Source organism: Cottoperca gobio, chromosome 15 (genome assembly GCF_900634415.1).
Source record: "Cottoperca gobio chromosome 15, fCotGob3.1, whole genome shotgun sequence".
NCBI lineage: Eukaryota > Metazoa > Chordata > Actinopteri > Perciformes > Bovichtidae > Cottoperca > Cottoperca gobio.
The window spans coordinates 16,859,912-16,881,244 of NC_041369.1; the positions used below are offsets into that span (position 1 = coordinate 16,859,912).

General features: G+C 41.6%; 1 protein-coding gene across 3 annotated transcripts in view; it reads left to right on the top strand.

The window, feature by feature from the left end:
• ctbp2a (C-terminal binding protein 2a) overlaps positions 1–19,840 on the top strand; it is a 59,665-nt gene extending 39,825 nt beyond the window's left edge. Inside the window, exons 3-10 of one of the 3 annotated variants that reach the window (XM_029450051.1) lie at positions 8,881–9,035; positions 12,557–12,701; positions 13,451–13,657; positions 13,936–14,150; positions 15,703–15,833; positions 16,031–16,158; positions 16,461–16,584; positions 18,122–18,305. In XM_029450051.1, the coding sequence (XP_029305911.1) occupies positions 8,881–9,035; positions 12,557–12,701; positions 13,451–13,657; positions 13,936–14,150; positions 15,703–15,833; positions 16,031–16,158; positions 16,461–16,584; positions 18,122–18,305 (1,289 nt within the window). Of the gene's footprint in view, positions 1–8,864; positions 9,036–12,556; positions 12,702–13,450; positions 13,658–13,935; positions 14,151–15,702; positions 15,834–16,030; positions 16,159–16,460; positions 16,585–18,121 lie in introns of all 3 variants that reach the window. The other 2 variants (XM_029450049.1, XM_029450050.1) reach the window with 2 other exon arrangements.
• Positions 19,841–21,333: the final 1,493 nt, after the last annotated feature.

Here is a 21,333-nt window from a genome sequence, read left to right on the forward strand (position 1 = left end):
TTAAAAACCCCACTCAAGAGTACCAGTCGTCTGACAAAAGAGAAATGGAGCTTCTGGGGGTGAGGTGATGAAGGAGGACAGATTTGGAAACAAGCAGTGGGAGAGCAAGAGAAGACAGAGAGTGAAGGAGGTAGGCTGGAGGAGGAGATAGAGAGGAGAGGATAACCCCAGGGCATACTGTGTGAGAATACCCCCCCCACCCCACTTCTTTTTTTTGTCCCTCCACCACATTTCCTCTGCAATGTGCAGCTCCTGATTTGAAGAATGTGGAGACAGCATTTCCCAGGCAAGGAGCATGTTTTACATTGTGTGTGTGTGTGTGTGTGTGTGTGTGTGTGTGTGTGTGTGTGTGTGTGTGTGTGTGTGTGTGTGTGTGTGTGTGTGTGTGTGTGTGTGGTGGGGGAGGTGGTATTTAGCTTTAAGGCTAATGAGCCTCTTATGTTTTTGCAATGAAGTGTGTCATGAAAACTGAGTGCGTGTGTGTGTGTGTGTGTATGAGCACCCATGTGAGTGTCAGTGTTTCCTCGGTTTGAAACCACAGAACTCTGCACCGCAGTGAGACGAGGTGAGATTAGATGGGCTGTCATTTGAGAGGTCAAAGGTCACAGAAGAATGGGCATACGAGTGGCTCTGTGTGAGAGTGTTAATGGTTATCCTGTGTGATAATGCTGTCTGTCACAGGGTGCGTATATAAAGACCTATGTGGGGCTCATTATTTTTTTAATTAATCTGTGGATTTATAAGAGCTCATTTTAATGTAAAAATAATCAGTAATATCCAGTTAAAAAATCGCATCAAAAATATAATTTTACCACGACAGACTAGTTTAATCGCAGTGGGACTCTTGGGGCTCATAATCAGCAGCTGATTTGCACTTTCTCCCAATTTTTCTCAGCATTGTCAACACTGCAAAAATACCTTGTTAACTGTAAACTAATAGTAATCAGTGTTGTCACTAGTAAACTGTGTGTGTGTGTGTGAGTGATTGTGTCTGTGATGTAAAGCTTGAGTGCACTGTCCACTGTTTATCAGCACTGACAGCTGCTTTTGTCTCAGGACCCCGGTTGTTTTCAGGCCTTGCTAGCGAAGCACAAAAGACAGCATTTAAAGAGATGTTGATGGATGGATCCTCTGCTCTCTCACTTTGTGTTGTATTTACCACTGACACCACCTGTGATATCTTTATGTCGGCCTATGTTTTCCCTTTTTCTTCCTCTACTTTTTTTACATGTTATAGCCCCAGCCCATCTCTCTCATCCTTTTATCTCTCCCCTCCCTTGCCCCTCTTGGCTGGGCGTTGGGTGGTGATAAGTTTGGAGGAGGGCAGGCGGAGGGAGGACAAACAAAGTCTTTGTGTGTCCACATAGTGGAACAAGAAACAGGCTGGGGTGGCGGCGGTGTAGCCGGGCGCTGATAGGGTCCGGTGGGGGACTGGAGGAGGCAAGTCTGCCAAAAAAAAAGATTACACCTCCCTTCTTTCTCTACAGATGCCAAGGGATCGTAAACACACTCAAGAAAGTAGACACTCCCAAGAAAACAGGCGCCGGTTTCTTGTTAAGATGTATGCGCAGTTATAGAGCGCAACATTGCTGTTTTTATCTTGTAAGTAGCATGCAGGTGGACATGCTCAACCAGCAGTACGAGAACAGAAGTAGAGTAGAACGGAGCATTGATAGCTGCGAATGCCCTTGAGCTTTTATTAAACAAAGTCTGTGACTGATAATCACTGATCATTAATGGTTATCATCCGTGAGTGTGTGAAGCTACGTGCAGCCAAAGTCTGTGTGTCGGTCGGTGTTGTGTGTGTGTGTGTGTGTGTGTGTGCGTGCTCGGTACCACAGCGAGCATGTTTGTATTGCTGAAGTCTCCCTAGAAAATGCCGCAGAGAAACACCGATCGTGCCACTTGTGCAAACCTCACGCTCCATGTTTGGGTTGCCAGGTTGTGTGTGGCCTGTGGCATGTTGCCTTTTGGGGCCAAGATTTGAAATCATGAAATCAAGCTTTTCCTGTCTCACGGCTGCACTTGCCACAAAGAAAGCCCGCCGGGTTATCGGCTCGGCCCCCTCCTCCTCTCACTCTCGGACTATCCCATCACTGAGGCCCCCAGCTTGGGAGTTGCTAGGTAACCAGAACCAGCTGTTGGTCCTAAGCCCGTTGAGCCCGTTTTGGCTCTGCGTCAACTGCAGAGTAGTTTTCACTGAAAGCTCGCTGTGAACTCAGCGACCGCCGCTGTGGCCCTGACATCATCGTGCCATGGAAAATCTTCCTCACTTCCTTTTGTTTTTACAGTTTTATTGTTCCGTTGATGCGGGGCCGATTGTGGGAGCATCCACAGCATGTATCGCACCAGTTTGAGTAATTTAGGAGCATTTCATCACCTTTCACTCGCAGCTAGCGGGAAGGAGATGGTACGATTGGGCAAGAGGAAAGTGAAACGAATGAGCTGGTGAGTGGCGAGGGTATGCTGGAATCTGTCATTCAGGATCAGCTGAAAAAGACATCAGGATGTAAAAGAGAGTCTCTAAAGAGTGTCACTCCTCTGTGAGGAGGGATACTAAACTGTCTCAGAAGCCTATTAACAGAGATTCAAACACCGTGTAATTATTCAGGATATCACAACAGTGCAGGTAAGTTAATACGACTCCACAGTCCCTCAAGTGGACAATTTACCTTTCAAAGTGTGGGACGACCTCACAAACAAAACCACAAGTGAATCTGTGGGGAGTGCATTAACTTCCAAATGAAATTGTCTTTGTAAAGCAGCCGAGGCATGTTGGAGATCCATGAAACCACAAAACCAGAGCGCACGATCTGTCAGAAAATAGAGCTTTAGAAATGAAGATGGAGTGCGCTGTTTAATAACAATTCAAAGACCCAGGAGGACAAACACAGGTTGGAGCTGATGTTTATTTTTCTTTCCTTGATTGTTTGCGCTCTATTTAGGAAATGATTCTTCTCCCTCTGAAAAACGGTGACTCACAGAATCTGGCAGCGAAGCTTTCTTGAGATGCTTTTCCAAGATCACCCCTTCCAAACGAGAGAATTAGACACAAGATCGTATTCACTAAGGAGAGACATATTTCTATGGGTTCTGTATTTTTTTCTCTCTCAAAACGTTTAAAAAGATGACTTCTATTTCTGTTGTCAGAATCCAAAAAGGCTTTTTCGTTTTGGAACATCTGTAATCCATTTGTGGTTGAAACAGTGCGCTCTCGCCAGCTCCGTCAAACGTTTTCATACTTCCTGTAGAATCTTTCAGTTTGTGATTAGCGTTGGCTAAAGGATGATATTAGTCTTAGTCCATTCAGGCTTCCCTTAGGGGATGTAACAACACATGACCTCCACTGGATGAGACTCTCTGCTGTCACACTGAACATGGTTTAGATTTACTTAGTCAAGCTGTTGGCTTTGTGTCTTTATTACTTGCTGATTAACAGACAATGCTGGCTGTTGTGCTGCAATGATTAATACTTTGGGTACAATAACAGGAAATTGACACAAGCAATTTGCATTTTCATCCGAATGACAACCAGCCAAAAATATCTGAGCGCCTAATGTAAACCATCTTTCGTCATGTTGTTTCTACTGCTCGCAGAAGTTTACGTAACAGCAAATAGGCACTTGAATTTCGGCTCTGGGGTGCATTTTTTGCCCAGCTTAAAAATGAGTTTGATGTTTTGTCTGGTGTTGGGCGGGACTCTGTGTTTGGACAAGGAGAGTTCTGGCTTGGCTTTATTTTCCCAGAGTCCAGGTTCTGTGTCTGGCTGCCGGGTGGAGCGGCTGGCAAGCTGCTGGAGGGAGAGCGAGGGATGTAGGGAGGGATCTCAACAGAGAAAGTGGGAAGACAACGAGATAAGTGAAGTAAATAAAAAGAGCCAGATGCAATTCTTTAGTCGCTGCACCTCTGGCTTACAAGTGTTGCAATGAGACCAGCTGCTGTGTGAAGAGAGAGGGAGGTAGGAGCCACCCTAGGGTGATTATTGGGATAACATTCAAGTATGCTCTCCCTTTTGGGCTCCTTTGCCAGTTTAGAAATCCAAAACCTGTAATCTGAGATGAAGGCTGTAGGGTTTAATGGTTTCTTATTATTTCATGATCAACCTTTGGGGTTTTTTTTCAACAAAAATAACTAATACATGATCTAAACATAACACAAATCATCTTCTCGTAATCATTAGATACAAATGTGCCTGACTCTCTTGAAGTTAATCGTCTAAAATCAGCAGACATAAGGTAACCGCTGCCAGTGATGTTACCGCTTACATTTCCATCAACAGATGACTGTTATTACAGCCGTCTGCAGCTGCAAGCTAATTCTGCGTCTCTGTAATATTCCCCAAGGACCAATAATGTTCGTGAGGTAATCAGCATCTAGTTTACAGAAGCCTGTAGTGACCAAATAAGACATACAGTAAGGCGCTGTAATATTCTCATATTACTACCAGAAATGATAACGCGTGTCTGTGGTAAGTTAACAACATAGTAATTCTGCTGTCAAAATAAATGATTCAAAGCAATTAGTAATTAGAAAAAATCTAAATGAGTTGTTTGATTTTATGTAAAAGAAAAGAAAACGCCATGTTACATCATGTGATTACCGTTGCCATATTGTGATACATATCTACATCAGAAAAATATAATTGATTATGTTGAGATATTGATTTTAGCCACATCACTCAACTCTGTTTTGTTTCCATCCAAGCTGAAATGCACAATGCTCTGGTTAAGATTACAAATACAAGAAAAATAAGTCTAGCGGTGGAGTTGAGTGTAAGAAGTCAACAACACATCACCATAGCACATAGTACCTCTGAAGATTTGCCTGAAAAGAGCTCCTGACCTTAAAATATTTCATATCACATCCACATAAAGTGTTGCTTTTGTTCGTTGCGGTTAAATGTGCATCTGAAAGTGTTTTTAAATACATCCTCCGAAACCTTCTTTGAGCTGCGGCACAGCCAGTCGTGAAGCATTGATACGCTGATTGATACATCTATAGAAAGATTTCCCCTTTTTAGAAATGTGAAGCTCTGTGCACTATTTGACATTGATGAGCACACAGTGCACCTTCTTGAAGACTGTCATCCCATATGTCGACAACTCAGCCCTATATCTGAATAACATTTCCCGCCTGACACGTTCAGTGCAGTTAAAGCTCGTCGCCGATTCGTTTTAGAAACGTCAAAATGAGGATGGATTCTGCTCGACCTGCGCCGGCAGGAGGAAATGTAGTGTAGTGTGCTTCTGACAGCGTGAGACTAGAGACTAAAGCCCCAAAACTCATTAACTTTGACGTGACAGACGATCCCTAGAGGGCTGGTGATAAGAGCCTCTGTCAACAACACCTTTCCAACAGAGTGTGTTTATTTCTTTGCGGATACACATTATGATGGTCTGAGCAGTTGTGGATTTATTATTGTCTAAACCTGTCCTCATGTATAATAAACATACTGTCATTTTCAGATTTTTTCTTTGGCTGATTGACTAAGGGAAGGTTTAGCTCCTTTAAAATCACTGGCCAGGTATCCGAGTCATTAAGAGCTTCATTAACAGCCTTGTTAGGCGTTAATTATCCGCAGATCCATCATGTGTTAAATGCAGTGCCACGTTCTGGCTTATTAGGCTGGAGAAAGGCTATTAGCCACTAGGAAATAATTAATCAGCAGCAGTTTGACATCCTTCCGACAAGTGATGCTGCTTTTTTTCCACCAGTGGCTTCTTGTGTGTGTGTGTGTGTGTGTGTGTGTGTGTGTGTGTGTGTGTGTGTGTGTGTATAAGTATAAGCAAGAGATTCTGCGTTCGCTGCTTTTCTGTCCTTTCGTCTCAGAGTGTGTGTCTGCGTGTGTGTGCGCACACGAGGCCGCGTCTGTTTGAGTGTCGGTACGTTTCCTTGTGTGTGACGGTTACAGTAGAGGATGAGATCAGCCAGTCTGAGCTGTGATAATGAACTCTGCAGGAGTGTAATGAGGAGGCGCAGAGAGAGCCGCGAACCCCTCCTCCTCCTCCTCGCCCACACACACGCACGCACACGCACGTCATAAGTCCCTCAGGTGAGAATAAAGCAAGCTTATACTAGGAACAGAAAGATTGTTATTCTTTTTAGCTTTCTTTTTTTTATGGATGTTTCTTCTTCTCTTATCTTTTGATAAGCCATTTAGGCTTTTATAAAGTATTAGAAAAAAGGTTTAAAGCTAATTTGCTAATAATTAATAATTGTACTGGTCTAAACTGCTCAAAAGAGACCGTGATGAAGCTTTTTATAAAGTTGTGGAACTCACAAGAGACCAAGATATCCTGACTTTTAGTGTCTGGCATGGGTGAAGCTCCAAAAACACTGTATACTACATTGCCCATAATGCAATTTATTCTTTTTTTTTTTTTTTTTTTTTTTTTTAAAACCTGTCCTGCCTCCTAAATGCCCACATCTTTTAAACTCCAAACATCCAGTTTGCAGGCTTTCTGCTAAAAAAAACACTTTTTAAAATCGATGGAACATCCCTTTAAGTCCCATTCAGATTTATTTAGTGTCTTAAGATTCATCCTGCAAGTTGGCAACCCACTTCAGATGTTAAGTTTAAGAGATACGATGATACAAATGCATATTTTGTGCTTTTTTTTCTCAGCCATCACAAGACTGTCCTGCTTACCTCCTCATCCGGTTTCTCACCGCTCCCCTACTTTCCTAATTCCCTGAGTGATGAACTCTTCCTCTACACGTTGTCTCTGCTTGTAGAGAGTTTTTGCTGCTCACCTCAATTTCTCGCCTGTGAGAAGTCTGAATATGGTTCACCTTCCTCTGTGGTTTGATAGAAACAGAGACCGAAAGAGACGGTTATTAGAGGAATTAACCCTGAAAATAAAAAGTGCAGGTTGTACGTCAGTTTGTCAATGCTGTAATATTAACGACACACTGCTAAGCTCTCTTTTAAATTAATCCACCCGCTTCCATTTCTCTCTGATAAGTCTACCGCAGATGGTCTGTTATTTCAAGGTGTGTGTGTGTGTGTGTGTGTGTGTGTGTGTGTGTGTGTGTGTGTGTGTGTGTGTGTGTGTGTGTGTGTGTGTGTGTGTGTGTGTTAGTATAATGTTGCATCCAGAATCTTTTTCTAAATGGACACATTTTAGTGTTTAATCAAAGATTAGTCTGTTTTAACTTATACCTACATGAAATTGATTGGGGAAAACTTGATTTTAAATAATTATTAATTATTATAAGTATTTCTCTATAATATTAAGTATTAATGTAAAAGTCAAAGTTTGGAAAAATAATGTTGGTTATTATTTATGAAGCACTCAAAATCTCTGCTAATCTGCTACACCAGGACTGTGGGTGTGATCAGAGTGTATTGACAGTAGACTGGCAACATAAACTAACAACAAGACATCACATTTTAGATTCAAATGTTTACTGAGCCTCGCCCGTACCAGTGAGAAGCGTGCAGAAAAACACAAATATAGAAATATCTTGTGAAATAGCCAAAGCTGTTCTTACTTTGGCAGAAATGTTTGTGTTCATGTAGGATCCCATCACTCATAGTAACACGCTGATTGAGAAAATAGCATTTTAGAGGCTTTTAGTTGTTAAACCAGTCCCAGAACATATATTTCCAGGCGGCCGTCTTCTTACAACTTGCATCAGTAATTAAAGCAACCTTTTCCATGAACTGTGCAGAGCAGAACACCCGTCCACTGGTGCAGAACTGAAACACTGCTACATGTGCATGCACCTCTTGTTTTTTTGTTTTTTTTGTGCGTGTTTTGTTTCCCCACTATCTGATCTGTTCAAAGTACATATGTTAGCATGTTGTAGTCGTGTAGGTCACAAACACCGTTCTTGCTTCCCAAAACTGGAGGAGTTGGAGAGACAGACATCGAGCGAGCAGGCTTGGATGTCCTCTCCAGCAGCGCAGATGTCACTAAATAAAATATTTCATAATCCTGCCCAAATCCTCTAATCACCATGACAACAGGCAGCAGGGAGCCAGAGAGTGGTTGTGTGTGGACCCCCCCCCCCCCCCCCCCCCTCTCTCTCTTTCTCCTTTTTCTTTTCCCTCTTTTTTTTTTGTGGAATTTGGGTCCACACTGTTTCTCCTCAGTGTTACACCTAAAGAACACATCACATGGATCTTATGGAGAGTATGTTTATTGGCACATGTCAAGCGAGACATTTAGAATTCATCATCAGTGACGCATTTCTAGTTTCCAGCTGTTTTTTTTTTTTTTTTTGCCACTTTCACCCTGAAGGGCAACCGCATCACGACTTGTGGGGGCAAAGGTAGAAAGCCAAAACAACTCCGTCTGAGAGGACAAACCTGGAGCCGACCACAAGTTTGAAATGAATTATTGATTACCTGCTGATCTTCCTCTTAGTGTCAGAACGAGTGTGTAAAGGATGTAAACTGTGCAGAAGGTGCAGAGACGCACACACTGCCCGCTTCAGTACTGGTGATAGGATAATGGAGGTGATGACCTCATGGGGTGAAAGGACCTGTTGCCTGGTAACAGCGTGGATAACAGCGAGAGTGGGGGGTATTCATATCACCAGCGTGGTGCGTGTGCAAATGAGTATGAGTGTGTGTGTCTGTGTGTGATATTGACCAGTGTTGCCAGGTAAGGGAGACAATGTTAGTGGTTTAAAGTACAGAGCTAACTCGCATGCAGGAATGTGTGTGTGTGTGTGTGTGTGTGTGTGTGTGTGTGTGTGTGACTGGTTTAGGCTATCACACAGGCAAAACACACAGTACCAGCCTTTGTAAACACTTCCTGCTGCGGGATGCATTTCCTATATTTTTTACTGCTTCTTCTGCAGCTCACTTGACTTGTGTGTGTGCCAGCCATAAATAATTAACTCCCTCTCTTTCTTTCTCTGTCTCTGCAGGTATTCGGCCACAGATTATGAACGGGCCTATGCACCCGCGCCCCCTGGTGGCGCTGCTGGATGGGCGTGACTGCACCGTGGAGATGCCCATCCTCAAAGATCTGGCCACCGTGGCGTTCTGTGATGCCCAGTCCACACAGGAGATACATGAAAAGGTACAAAAATAACTTTTTCAGATGTCATGTGTAATGTTGCAGCTACATTTCATAAAATAAGGATTTCATTCACTTTGTTTTATTTCATATCTTTACATTTAAACTGTTCTCTGCTCTAAAACTAATGTATAGCACTGACCTTTTAACCCCTTATAAAACGGACCACCGTCCTGGGATGGATCTTCAAAGCTTTGGGATGAAGACTCCTTTTTTATAAGTTCATTTTTAGCAGCTTTTTAAAATATATTAATATAGAATTAAACAATGATGTGTCAGGCAGTAGGAAGCAACTTCACATATTAAACAAAAATATTTGAATCATATCTTCATCATCATATTTTCCTACAGTCAAACACCTTTGTAATGATATTGTTGTATTGATAATATTTATTGATTTATTGACTAATTTACTTACTAGTTTGTTTCCGGAGCTTTTAGCCTAACTTCAGTCACATGAGACTTATATATTTTAAATTAAATTTAAAACAAGTCACACAATGCTTTCTAAAAGACAAAATATTAGCAAAATGCATATAATTAAATAAGAAATAATTAGGCAACTCTTGCCTTTGATCAAACTAAATTAAAAGCATAAATGTGATTTAAAGCGCACAAAAACATGAACAATTTAGAAATGTTCAGTTTGAATGTTATGCAACACTTCCTTTTGCAGTTTCTCCCTCAGAGTCCACTCTTCCTCCACCCAATTTATATATATATATATATATATATATATATATATATATATATATATATATATATATATATATATATATATGTAGCTTATGCAGACTTATACATTACAACCGTTTTGATTGGAAGTGAGGCATTATTCGTAAGCTTAATAAATAGTACACGTTTGGACTAGGTCACATAATGTTGTGCTCTGTAGCAACACCACCGGTCTGTGTTACTGCCTCTACTACTGTTACAGCAAGTATGTTGCAGGAAGCAGACTCTCTCACACACACTGTGATATGGACATGTTATGAACTTTTGAATGTGATTCTTGAATAGTTTGTCTTGAGCTTGCGATCATTGCTTTCCCTCCTTCCGCGTCTCCTCCTCTGTAATGATTTTATAATATTTCAGCCCACTGGCTTCTTCCATTCTCCCAGTTCAACTATAATGGTTTCATCACTGACTCTTATCCCACTGGGTGCTGAAGTGCTGCTTTGTTAAATAAGGAGGAGGAGGAGGCTGGTAATAGAAATGCAGTATAATTGTTCTGAGCCAGAGTGGGTGAAACATTTGTCTTATTTTACTGCCTATACATTGGAGCCAGTCAGTAGCTATTTTACAATCTAAGCTGGAGGTGTTGTGCCTTAACACACAAAAAGAAAATACACACACACACAAACAAACACACACGCGCGCAATCTCTGTTCAGTAAAATGCTCTCGTAGTGAATACATTACACATACTGAGGACTCATCTGGGAGAATAGATGTTGGCAGTGTTCCCACAACTATAACTGCCCAGCAGAGGGTACAGATGGGGCACTGCACACACACACACACACACACACACACACACACGCGTACACACTTGCCAACAACCTCACTGCAAGTTTTAATAGTGAAGTACTGCTCACACACAAGTATATAGACAGACTCACACAGCGAGCGAACGAGCAAACACAAGCACACTGCTGTCTTTTTGCATGCACTACCTCGAAGGGAGCAGATGCAGCGATTTAAGGAATCTGTCACTCAAGGAATCTGCGTAAACTGTAGTTCTGTACTGATGCTCCTAAAGTGCAACTGCAAGTGTTGTGGCCCCCGTTGAGTACATGTCAAAATAAATGCATTACAAAGCACTTGTGGTCTATGCACTAATACAGTACTGTCCTTGGAAAGACACAGAATACTTGCAGAAAGATAAAAAAGTGGTGCGTTTGTTAAGTGTCTTTCATATCGCCGTATCAGTAAACACTGTCCTTATAATCTCAACCTCAGTTGAGGATGTAACCGTGAAAATGATGTGTATCTAACTCGTGCAGAAAGCACCTCATCAACCAGGACAAACAAAAGTTTTATGACAAAATGGAGCAATTCTTTGGGCCTTCGTTCGTTTGTTGATGGTGAGAGGGAAGCAGAGACGTTGTGGTTATGTAGTATGGGCCTTTATTGGGCTCTGTGTTTTGAATAATCTTACATTTATGTTATATTATTCTTCTTCATGTCTGCATTGTTTTCCTCACATGTCCCTCCATCCAATGCCAGCTCCTCCAAATGTATGATGAACATTGTTGTTATGTTTTAATAACATGTCAAATTGTATCAAAGTATCATTTGGTCATAATCTTTACGTAATAGTTTGATATTTAGGAATATTTGCTCCTTTTTTTTTTTATAGTTAGATGAGAGGATTAGTACAACTTTCTACCCAAAGCATGAAGCTAGAGCCAGCAGGCCATTAGCTTAGCATAATGACTGAAAGCAGGCGGAGACTGCTAGCCTGGCGCACTCCAAAGCTCAAGGATACGCCTACCAACACCTATAAAGCTCACTATTAAATAGTTATTTTTAGATATTAACGCTACCCAACTCCCTCTTAAACCTCAAATGAATCTTCACGATCAAGTATTTCTGTAAAGTCTTGAAACTGCTCCATTCCACTAGTGTTATAATAAGTGCAGTGTGTTGCCATTCTCAAGGGCTTTGTGTGATTTGCAATATTAATGCTCCCTTGCTGGAGGTAATAGCCTTGTACAAAACAATGTAAGGATGCACATGCACTGTGTCATGCCAGAAGAGTTATTTAACTAATTAGCGCGCAACACGAAACTCATTTGCTCACTTTTTCCGCTTCACGTAAACTTGCTCTCAGCTTGTGTTCCTGTTGTTTAACAGTCAGCTGTGATTCAGTGTCAGTTTCCAGCACCGTCTCCAGCCAAGCCTGCTGCTGGGCCTTCTTCGCTCACGTAATGAGATTAATGCACGAGGAGAGCTTTAACCTTCAATTTAGCGTCGAGCTCTCGCTATAGCTAGCTCCAATAAAAGTGTTTGTGTGGAAATTCATGGCTATGCTAATCTGGCTCAGTTAGGTTAACTCGGTAAGCGGGTTGTGCATTTAAACCTGTTATTTAACGGCCGTGGCATGCGGCAGCTACTTGCCGATGCTTTCTGGGTTCTTCAACAGCTGTCAGTCTACTTTTACCGTCCTGCCTTCATCCACTGTGACTGGAATGGATTGTGACAAAAAGCAGTTTTGGCCGAGCGCTCATTATAAACACAAAGACAACCACTCATATTTTAGGGCACACATAAACAATCAATTTGCATTTAGATGAAGAAAAGACATAAACCTCCAGCAAGATGGGAGGTAGTGAAAGCTCTCATTCAGGTTGCTCATACATAATGTTATGGGAATGTGAAGGTAGGGATGAGACTGATTAAGAACAATAATAGTGATCATAATATGAATGCAGATTTCCAGTTTACTTCCATCTCGCCACTAATGATTGTTGAGGGACTACTGATGTAATCAGACGCCTCCTCCTCTCTAATGTCCCTCAGGTGCTGAACGAGGCAGTAGGGGCCATGATGTACCACACCATCACCCTGACCAGAGAGGACTTGGAGAAGTTCAAGGCGCTGCGCATCATCATCCGCATCGGCAGCGGCTACGACAACATCGACATCAAGGCCGCCGGGGATCTCGGTGAGTCTGAGGGACGCGTGCAGACAAAAGAGCGGCAAGATAGATATGAGAAGCGAGGTTGTTCAGAAGGGGAAAAGGTGGGGTCGTGTCTGCACATATGGCTCATTCATTCACTTCGGCATAAGAAAAGAATAAAGAATAAATCAACAACAACAATGCTGCGTTAGAGATGATGATGATACATTTTTAGATGGGGCACCTAAACAAACTCTCCTTGCTCTCGACTTAACATATGCAACAGGAATTATTACATATTGTAAACAGAATATGTAATGGCTCTGATTGCGTATGCAGAGCAGATGCTCTAACTGATATGAAACTCACTGAGATTCCCATTTGGCCCCTTCGGCATATGTTTGGTATGAGAGCAGGATTTAGTATGATATCCTAATTATTGTCGTTAGTGGTAATACATCTTAGTACGCTGACGTGGAGGTTTTGAGAAATGTTCTTTTCATGGGCATAATTAGAAGTTATAATGATCCTCTTCCTCTTCCTCTTCTTCAGTTTTACACAGTTTTATTTTGCAGAGGGTTATAAAGAAAATAATTTTCCTCCCAATTATGTTGTGAACTAAAAAACTACAGATTACGCTCTCTTGAAAACAGCTCCACTACTTCTCATCAACTATTCCAACAAGTAAATCTGTAGAAGCCTATTGTGTCTCGAGTCATTTGAAGTATCTATGTCGTCGTCATCTCCTGAGCTTCATCGCTTCTTCAATTTCTCCCACATTTGACTTTTTCCAGGCATCGCAGTGTGTAATATTCCCTCAGCGGCTGTAGAAGAGACGGCAGACTCGACACTTTGTCACATTCTCAACCTCTACCGGCGAAACACCTGGCTGTACCAGGCTCTCCGGGAGGGCACGCGGGTCCAGAGCGTGGAGCAGATCCGGGAGGTGGCATCGGGCGCGGCCAGGATCCGAGGAGAGACGCTCGGCCTCATCGGATTTGGTGAGCTTCTTTTAGCCATATTACAATGTGTCTTATTTCACCTGCGTAATCACGTTGTGAGGATACATGTGAAAATGTTGTTTACACTTTATATTTAAAAAAATCTTATTTTCACAATTTATTGATCTGTATAAAATGAGTCCAGGAAACCTTTCCTGCTGCAACATAAATGATGTATGTTATAATGTTTGCCATGTTAAAATCACGTTAGAGTTTCCGCACTAGCTACTGTTAAGATAGCTAAGGTAGAAGACTTAACTCTGCTCCCTCTTCATCAGGTCGCTCAGGCCAGGCGGTGGCGATACGGGCCAAGGCGTTCGGCTTCAACGTGATCTTCTACGACCCCTACCTCCAGGACGGCTTGGAGCGCTCGCTGGGCGTTCAGCGAGTCTACACGCTGCAGGATCTGCTCTACCAGAGTGACTGCGTCTCCCTGCACTGCAACCTGAACGAACACAACCACCACCTCATCAACGACTTCACCATCAAACAGGTAAGGGGTGCTGAGGAAGCAGGAATAGTTTATCCCTCTGATATGAAGTGGTTGTACGATCTGTAAGAACATTACACATGGTCTGAAGAAGCTGAGAGAACATGCCACTTATCAAAAGTGAACCTCGAATGGCAGAAGCTCGTTCTCATTCCCCTCAAAAGCAGGCCGCACATTCTCCTCACTAGGCTAATGATTCCCGGGGATTGGTAGCACAGCTTTAACCCGGCGGACTGGCAGCTGACTTGGCCGGCTGCTAGCATACCCTAGCTGCCAGCGCTCCTTTGTTTGCAACTTCCAATTATAGGCTGTTTAAACAACCTTTTTAATGAACGGTAAGAGACTCGGAGCAACAAAGACACACAGGCATTTAAAGAATCTCTGGATGCAGAATCAGAGGGACGCACATATGGCGGTGGATGGTGGCGCGTTATTGTCTGTAATGGGGTGGGAAGATTCACTGATTAGTCTGTTCTTCTCATGTCAGTGTGACCAACAAATGCCAAAGTAATGTGTGTGTGTGTGTGTGTCATGAGCCAAGCAACACTGACTGTAAATATGAATTGTATGCTTTCCTTTAAATACTTTTGAGCCACAGTAGTTTAACATGCTTATATTACACACCAGTACACATGGTATGCATGTGTACATTTTCCTTGCAATGTAATCCAACGTACTGTATTTTTCAAAATCCGTGTTGTATGTTTACGCAGCACACCACACACTTATTGTGAGTTGCCAACAAAGCAGCCAGTAACGAGCAGAGGAATGCGAGGCCTTAGTGAATGAGCAGCTAAGCTAACCGCAGCCTTCACATTAACCCCCAAATTGTATTGTTTTTATGCTTTAGGGATCAGTCCCCCCTCCCCCTGACATGATAAATACAAGAAGCACTCTTTAGTTATCCTCTTGATCACTGCTGCCACCTGGAGGACACAAGTAGACGTGTTACTTAATAGACTCACTGCTGTAACTTTGTCTCTAATTGCTCTTTTACAGTTCTTGAATAGTTTCTAATCTTACTCTTATCCTAGTTGTATAACGCTTATTTAATTAAATGTAATCCTTTTTTTTTTTTACGTCACTATTTCTTTGTACTTATTTCTGTCTTTGTGCTGCTGTATTTCCTCTCTGGGATTCAATTAATTCTTATCTTAGATTGAACTGCCGGTTGTGTAAAATGTAGAAGTTTTTATAACTATTTGAATCTTTTACAGCCGCTTCAAAACCCAATAACCTTTTCTGTTCGTCGTCGGCTACGATGTACGTTCATCTGCATCATCACTTACATGCTGAATAAGAGCTTCTTTGAAGATGAAGGAATTAGTGTCATTTAGATGTCGACGTTCTTTGAAAAGCCTTTTGTTATCTCGTCGCTCTTTCTTTGAGAAGCGTTTGTCTCCCACTGTGTTCGTCTTCCCACGCAGCCATGAGCCCATGATGGCACCTCAGGGTGTGCAATCTCAAAGACACACATATTGATTGCTGAAGTTATTATTGAGAGAATAAAATGTTTTGCTTTGTGTGTGCGTGTGCGCGTGTGTGTGTTTTGTAGATGCGTCAAGGTGCTTTCCTGGTCAACTCGGCACGGGGAGGTCTGGTGGATGAGAAAGCTTTGGCTCAGGCCCTTAAAGAAGGCCGGATACGCGGAGCCGCCTTGGACGTCCACGAGTCGGAGCCTTTCAGGTGTTTAGAACGGCTTTAATTCCTTGAGTAGCTGTTGAAACATGTTTGACTTTAGTGTTCGTGACAAGAATCTCACATGTACAAGGACAATAGTAACCGCTAATAGACGCTAAATCCCAACGATCTCCAGAACATGAGTCAGAAGTAAGTCTTCCTTTTGCATCTTTTAATCCCTTTTTAATCTGCTGTTTGAACAGTTTTTCCCAAGGTGCTCTGAAAGACGCCCCCAACTTGATCTGCACGCCCCACACCGCCTGGTACAGCGAGCAGGCATCACTGGAGATGAGAGAGGCCGCCGCCACAGAGATACGCAGAGCCATCACTGGTACGGGGACATCTTTAAATGCATTCACACACTCGTGGGCTGCGGTCGAATAGTGAGAAACAATTACGTCCGGTGTCTTTTTCCTCGACCTCCATGAAAAACTTCACGAGGTCGAGGAGGATTCATAAGGACTTAGGAGAAGAAAAGAATCCGACTGCACTTGGAGCTTTCTTGGAAAACAACTTGTAGATACTTCCGGGTCATTTCTCTCAGTGAGGAGCAAAAAGAAAGAGCATTCGACCGCAGCCCTAGACTTTGGTCCGTCAGCTCACCGATGTTCAATCTTTCCCCCCCCGACACAGGCCGTATTCCCGACAGCCTCCGAAACTGCGTCAACAAAGAGTTCTTTGTTACCTCGGCACCCTGGGGAATGATGGAGCAGCAGCAGCCTCAAGTTCACCCTGAGATGAATGGTGCCGCCTACAGGTAGGAGGGGGATTTATGTGAATGAACCCAGCAGGCTTCTCACATCGCACAGAGATCACCTGAGTCACATCAACACCTGCAGTAGACCAGGCTTAGTCTAGATCTTCTTATGTATGTGTGGCACAATTCTCTTTTCCTGCATATTAGGCTGGGTCCTAGTTTTTGTGGCGTATTTATACATAGAAGTTGGCCCAAATGATTGAATCCCTTGTTAAGTTTAGGCTCTTGGTTTCTCAGTCTCTATATTGTCTCAACCAGAATGAACTGCTTCTCTCACACAGCCGAATGAACCAAACCATGGTACAGGCCATAGCAACGGGGGGAATGCAGGACAAATTATATACCTAATTCTCAACCAGGTAAATGAATACTACCACTGCTGGCCCACAGGCCAGAGCAAATGAATACCATCATTAATAAAAGACAAATCCCATTGAAATATGTGGCCTCCCCCCCTTTTTTTCTGCTTCACACTCTTGACTCGCGTGTCCTGTAACTGTTCCCACTGTACCCAGCATCTCCCACCACCACCACAACCACCACCACCACCACCACCTCCCTGAAACACACAACACACTCTGATGTTAAAGAAGTGTTCACACATTTACAATCTACAGTAGAATAAGTCAAACGTGTAATCGAAGTAATGTATTCTTTATTTATTTTGGAGAGTGTGATAGTGAAGCGACGGTTAAAGACAGAAAGCAGGAAGGTTTTAGTCGTGGAGCTTTTTCAGTCAAAGAAGAAGAAGAGTTTTGTCATTACGGGGAAGAGAGAAAGGGATTTAAACTTTTGTAAAACAGCAACAAACCTGGGATATTATCAGCTGTTTTATTTGCAATAAGAGCCCCCCGCCCCCCTCCTCCTCCTCCACACACGTTTCCTTTCAGCTCCCTGTATTTAAGGATCCGTTTACCCAAATTATGAAAAGCTTTTTAAAAATCTCACTCGGGGGAAGAGAAAATGTATTTCTCAATACCATAAATCAAACAAATTCTATTGTGTTGAGCAAATATAACCAAACTATCTTTAAGGTTAAACACTATAGGGGGGGGGGGGGGGGAGTGAGAAATAGTTTGTAATTTGGGTGAATGACCCTTTAAAGTCCTCCCCTACATTAGATTATGACCTCTTACATTCTCACGTTTTGCTCCTTTGTTTAACTTTGCATCATTTCTAAATATTTAGTTTGTTGGAGGTGAAAATGCTTTTTAATGCAGGAAAACTTCAGATGTTTTATTTATCTTTTAATGTTTGTTTTTGTTTTTCCCAAAAGTATATCATTCATTTTAAATGACACAACTTTTTAAAGTTTGTATGTGTATATTCTGTATTTGGGTTAAATCCCACGTCAGCCAGTAACGATCAGGAGCAACAAATCTTAGTTTCGTGGTGTAGTTGATGAAAGATGTTCCACGAAGCAGCAGCGGAACCTTTTCCAGGATCTGTCTTCGCTGTTTTGCAAAATAGAAAAGTTTACTTTCAGTTTTCCTTTGCTCTTCATCGCGCCTGCTGATCATCTCCTGTCCTTCTCCAGATTCCCTCCTGGTGTGGTGGGCGTCGCCCCCGGCGGGATTCCCGGACCTATGGAGGGGTTGGTGCCTGGGGGAGTGCCCATCGCTCACACCCTGCCCCCCGGTACCCATCCGTCACAGGCCCCCTCCCCCAACCAACCCTCCAAACATGGCGACCCCATGAGAGAGCACATGACTGAGCCGTAGGACTACTGCTGTAGCAGGGGGCTAAAACCAATGACAACAACAACAACAACAACAACAACAACAACAACCATCCAACTGTACGCTTGACTTCAGCCATCTGAACCTACCAGCAGACTGCCTGCCGGGCAACGTTTCACACGTTTTGTTTTTGTATGAAACCGAGAGGACAGTGGATATTAACAGTGGTTATTACACACATGAGCTGCCACACTGAGATGGGACTGACCGTCGAACTCATGAAACCTCTCCTCCCCCATATCTGTTTTTGTTCTTCATTGATTTTAAGTGATATTTTTTTGTTTTTATCTTTATTTTTGAGTATATTTTAGGGGAGATTCCTCCTGACTTCTGGGACTTGTTGACATTTCCACGTGCAGGATGGACATCTGACCCGCCCTCCCTCCCTGGTTTAAAAAGGACAAAGCTTGAAGAGACAATGACTTCATAAACCATCCTCTTCCCCCGTCCTTCCCTCGTCAATTCCACCCGTTTCGGCGCAAACGTGTCTTGTGTTGTTTTTTTTTTTTTTTTACTTTTCCAGTTTATCAGATATTCTGTGTTCCTGTTACACGTGAATATTTGTTCTTTCTGTTCTTCAAGTGTGTGAAAATGAATGAATCTACAGTTACACGTATGTTTAGCGACAGCAGCATCTCCGTCAGAAATCTTGACTCCCCATCTTTGCTCCTTTCTAATCGTCGTGGCTGGCGGCCCCTGAATGTAGAAACAGGATGCGGGGCAGTAGATGTGCTTTCCAGTTCCAGGAAGAATATTTCGGCTTATGAGGTAAAAAAAAAAAAAAAAAAGACCCTTTTTAAACCAAAAAAAAAAAAGAACTGCCATTAAATGTGGTTAGATATTGTACATTGCGTGTGTAACATCAATTTAAATGGTTGGTGTTGTAAATTTCCAACTCTGCTGAACTGAGGTACCTACAATATTTGGCATGAACAGCGTCCCAAATATGACCTGTTTGCATCCAAAGGACCGACAGTACGATGCAGCACCAGCTGGCAAAGTAGGAAAAAAACAAAAACAGTAAATCTCTTACTGACTCAGGAAAAATATTAACCTTCAAATATGTCCAAATCTGAACAGAAACTAAATTGGATTATTGCTTTTCATGTCTCCACCTCTTTCTCCATTGTGGTATTTTTTTTTTTTTTATATATCAAATGTATGTTTTTTGATGTTCAAGGTTTTCAGTCCTGTTTAGATTTGTATTGCCTTGTTAAATGTTCTTATAATCATAGTCTTATGTGAACGACCCCACCCCTCTCCGCCTTATAGTTTCTTCCTCTTTGTTTTTCTGCTCTAATGAAAGCCAGCTGTGGCTCTCGGAGGCATCGTGCCCTCCGTGAACAAAAGCAGCCACATCCATCCCCCCTTTTAGCCCCATGACGTTAGCAAGAGATGGCTGCTAGCAGATTGTTTGGTTTTTAGTGTTGAGTATTTGTATTTGTTTCTTGTACAAGGTGAACATATAGCATACAGTGCAGCTGGAAACAATAAATAAAATTTACTGTTCTGATTGATGATTGGCTCTGTGGGATATTTGCTTTTACAGTTATTTAAAATATTCTTTTAAAAAGTCCTCCTAAAAGAGGTTTCAAAGTCTGACCCTGAGGTCAGTAATGTCAAACATATTTATTGTGCAACTAAAAGTTTTGCCACTCCTATTATTCTTTCTTACTTAGATAATAAATAATCATGATCCAATGTTTGGAAGTAAAGATCCCATAATTCTTGTTAACAGGAAGTGTATTCTGTGAGTTTTGCTATGAGTTACTTGAGCCCCGTTTTCTTTTAGCCTATATTTGTTAAAGTTTTGGCAAATTGGCATCTTTAAAAGTATGCAGAATTAGCTATTAGAGCTTCCTGTTTGCAATGTCCCCTTTGATGTACAGACAACAATCACTGGATTACTTGGATACTGAAGAAAACTAATAAACGTGCTGATTCTCAGGCAAGTTCTGGAGTTATAACATTTGTCTTTTTTCTATAAGCAGATTTATGGAAGTTTATTCTCAATGGACGTCGGAGAGAATAACATCCTTGTAATTTAAGACTGAATCTAAACGGTGTCTAATATAGTACAGTGTTTAAACTTACACAAAGTCTGGTGCGTGTCTATGGTGTTATTTCCAGATGCTGTGGTCAGAGAAATCTGAACGGCAAAGGTTTCCTACTGTTATATTCTAAATAAACCACCAGCTGTTTGAGAAATGTAAGTTAAACAAATACAACACACAGTTCAGTTCATTTGTTTTATTAGTAGTATTAGTAGTTCAGTATTGCAAGACTATAATATCAAAATATTGGTCAACTTTGTCCATAAATCTCTAAACCCTTTAGCACTTTTTAAAATCGTGCAAAAGTAAGGTCTCTCTACAGGGTGCGACAAGTCGGCGTGTGTGACTTTGTGTGACTTTCTTTAATACATGATATACTATGTTGACTTTTTTCATGACGTACTTAAAAAAATAAAATAAATGTATGACATTGTTATGAATTATTATACTTTGACTTTTTTATGACACTTTTATGACGTTTTATACGACAAACTACAATGACTTTCTATTTTAATGACATTTTTATGACGTACTATATATATATATCACATACTTAACTGACCTTTTGAATTTTGTTTGGACATTTCTCATGACATACGATGACTTTTAAAGACTTTCTGCGACACATTAAACTATGACATTTCATGATATCCTTAATGACAATACACTATGACGTGTTTGTGACATTTGTATGACATGCTATGATTCTTTTTACATTACATTTCAATGTACTATACTATGACTTTTTTTAAAAGGTTTTTATAAAATAATATTTTATGCCATTTTTAATGACATAATATACTATGACTGTTTTAGAAATTTGTATCACATATGACATTCTATACGTTAATAATAATAATAATACATTTTATTTATATAGCGCTTTTCTAGAAACTCAAAGACGCTTGACAGAGTAAGAGAAACAAAAAGCATAAATAAACAAAAAGGAAGGAGGT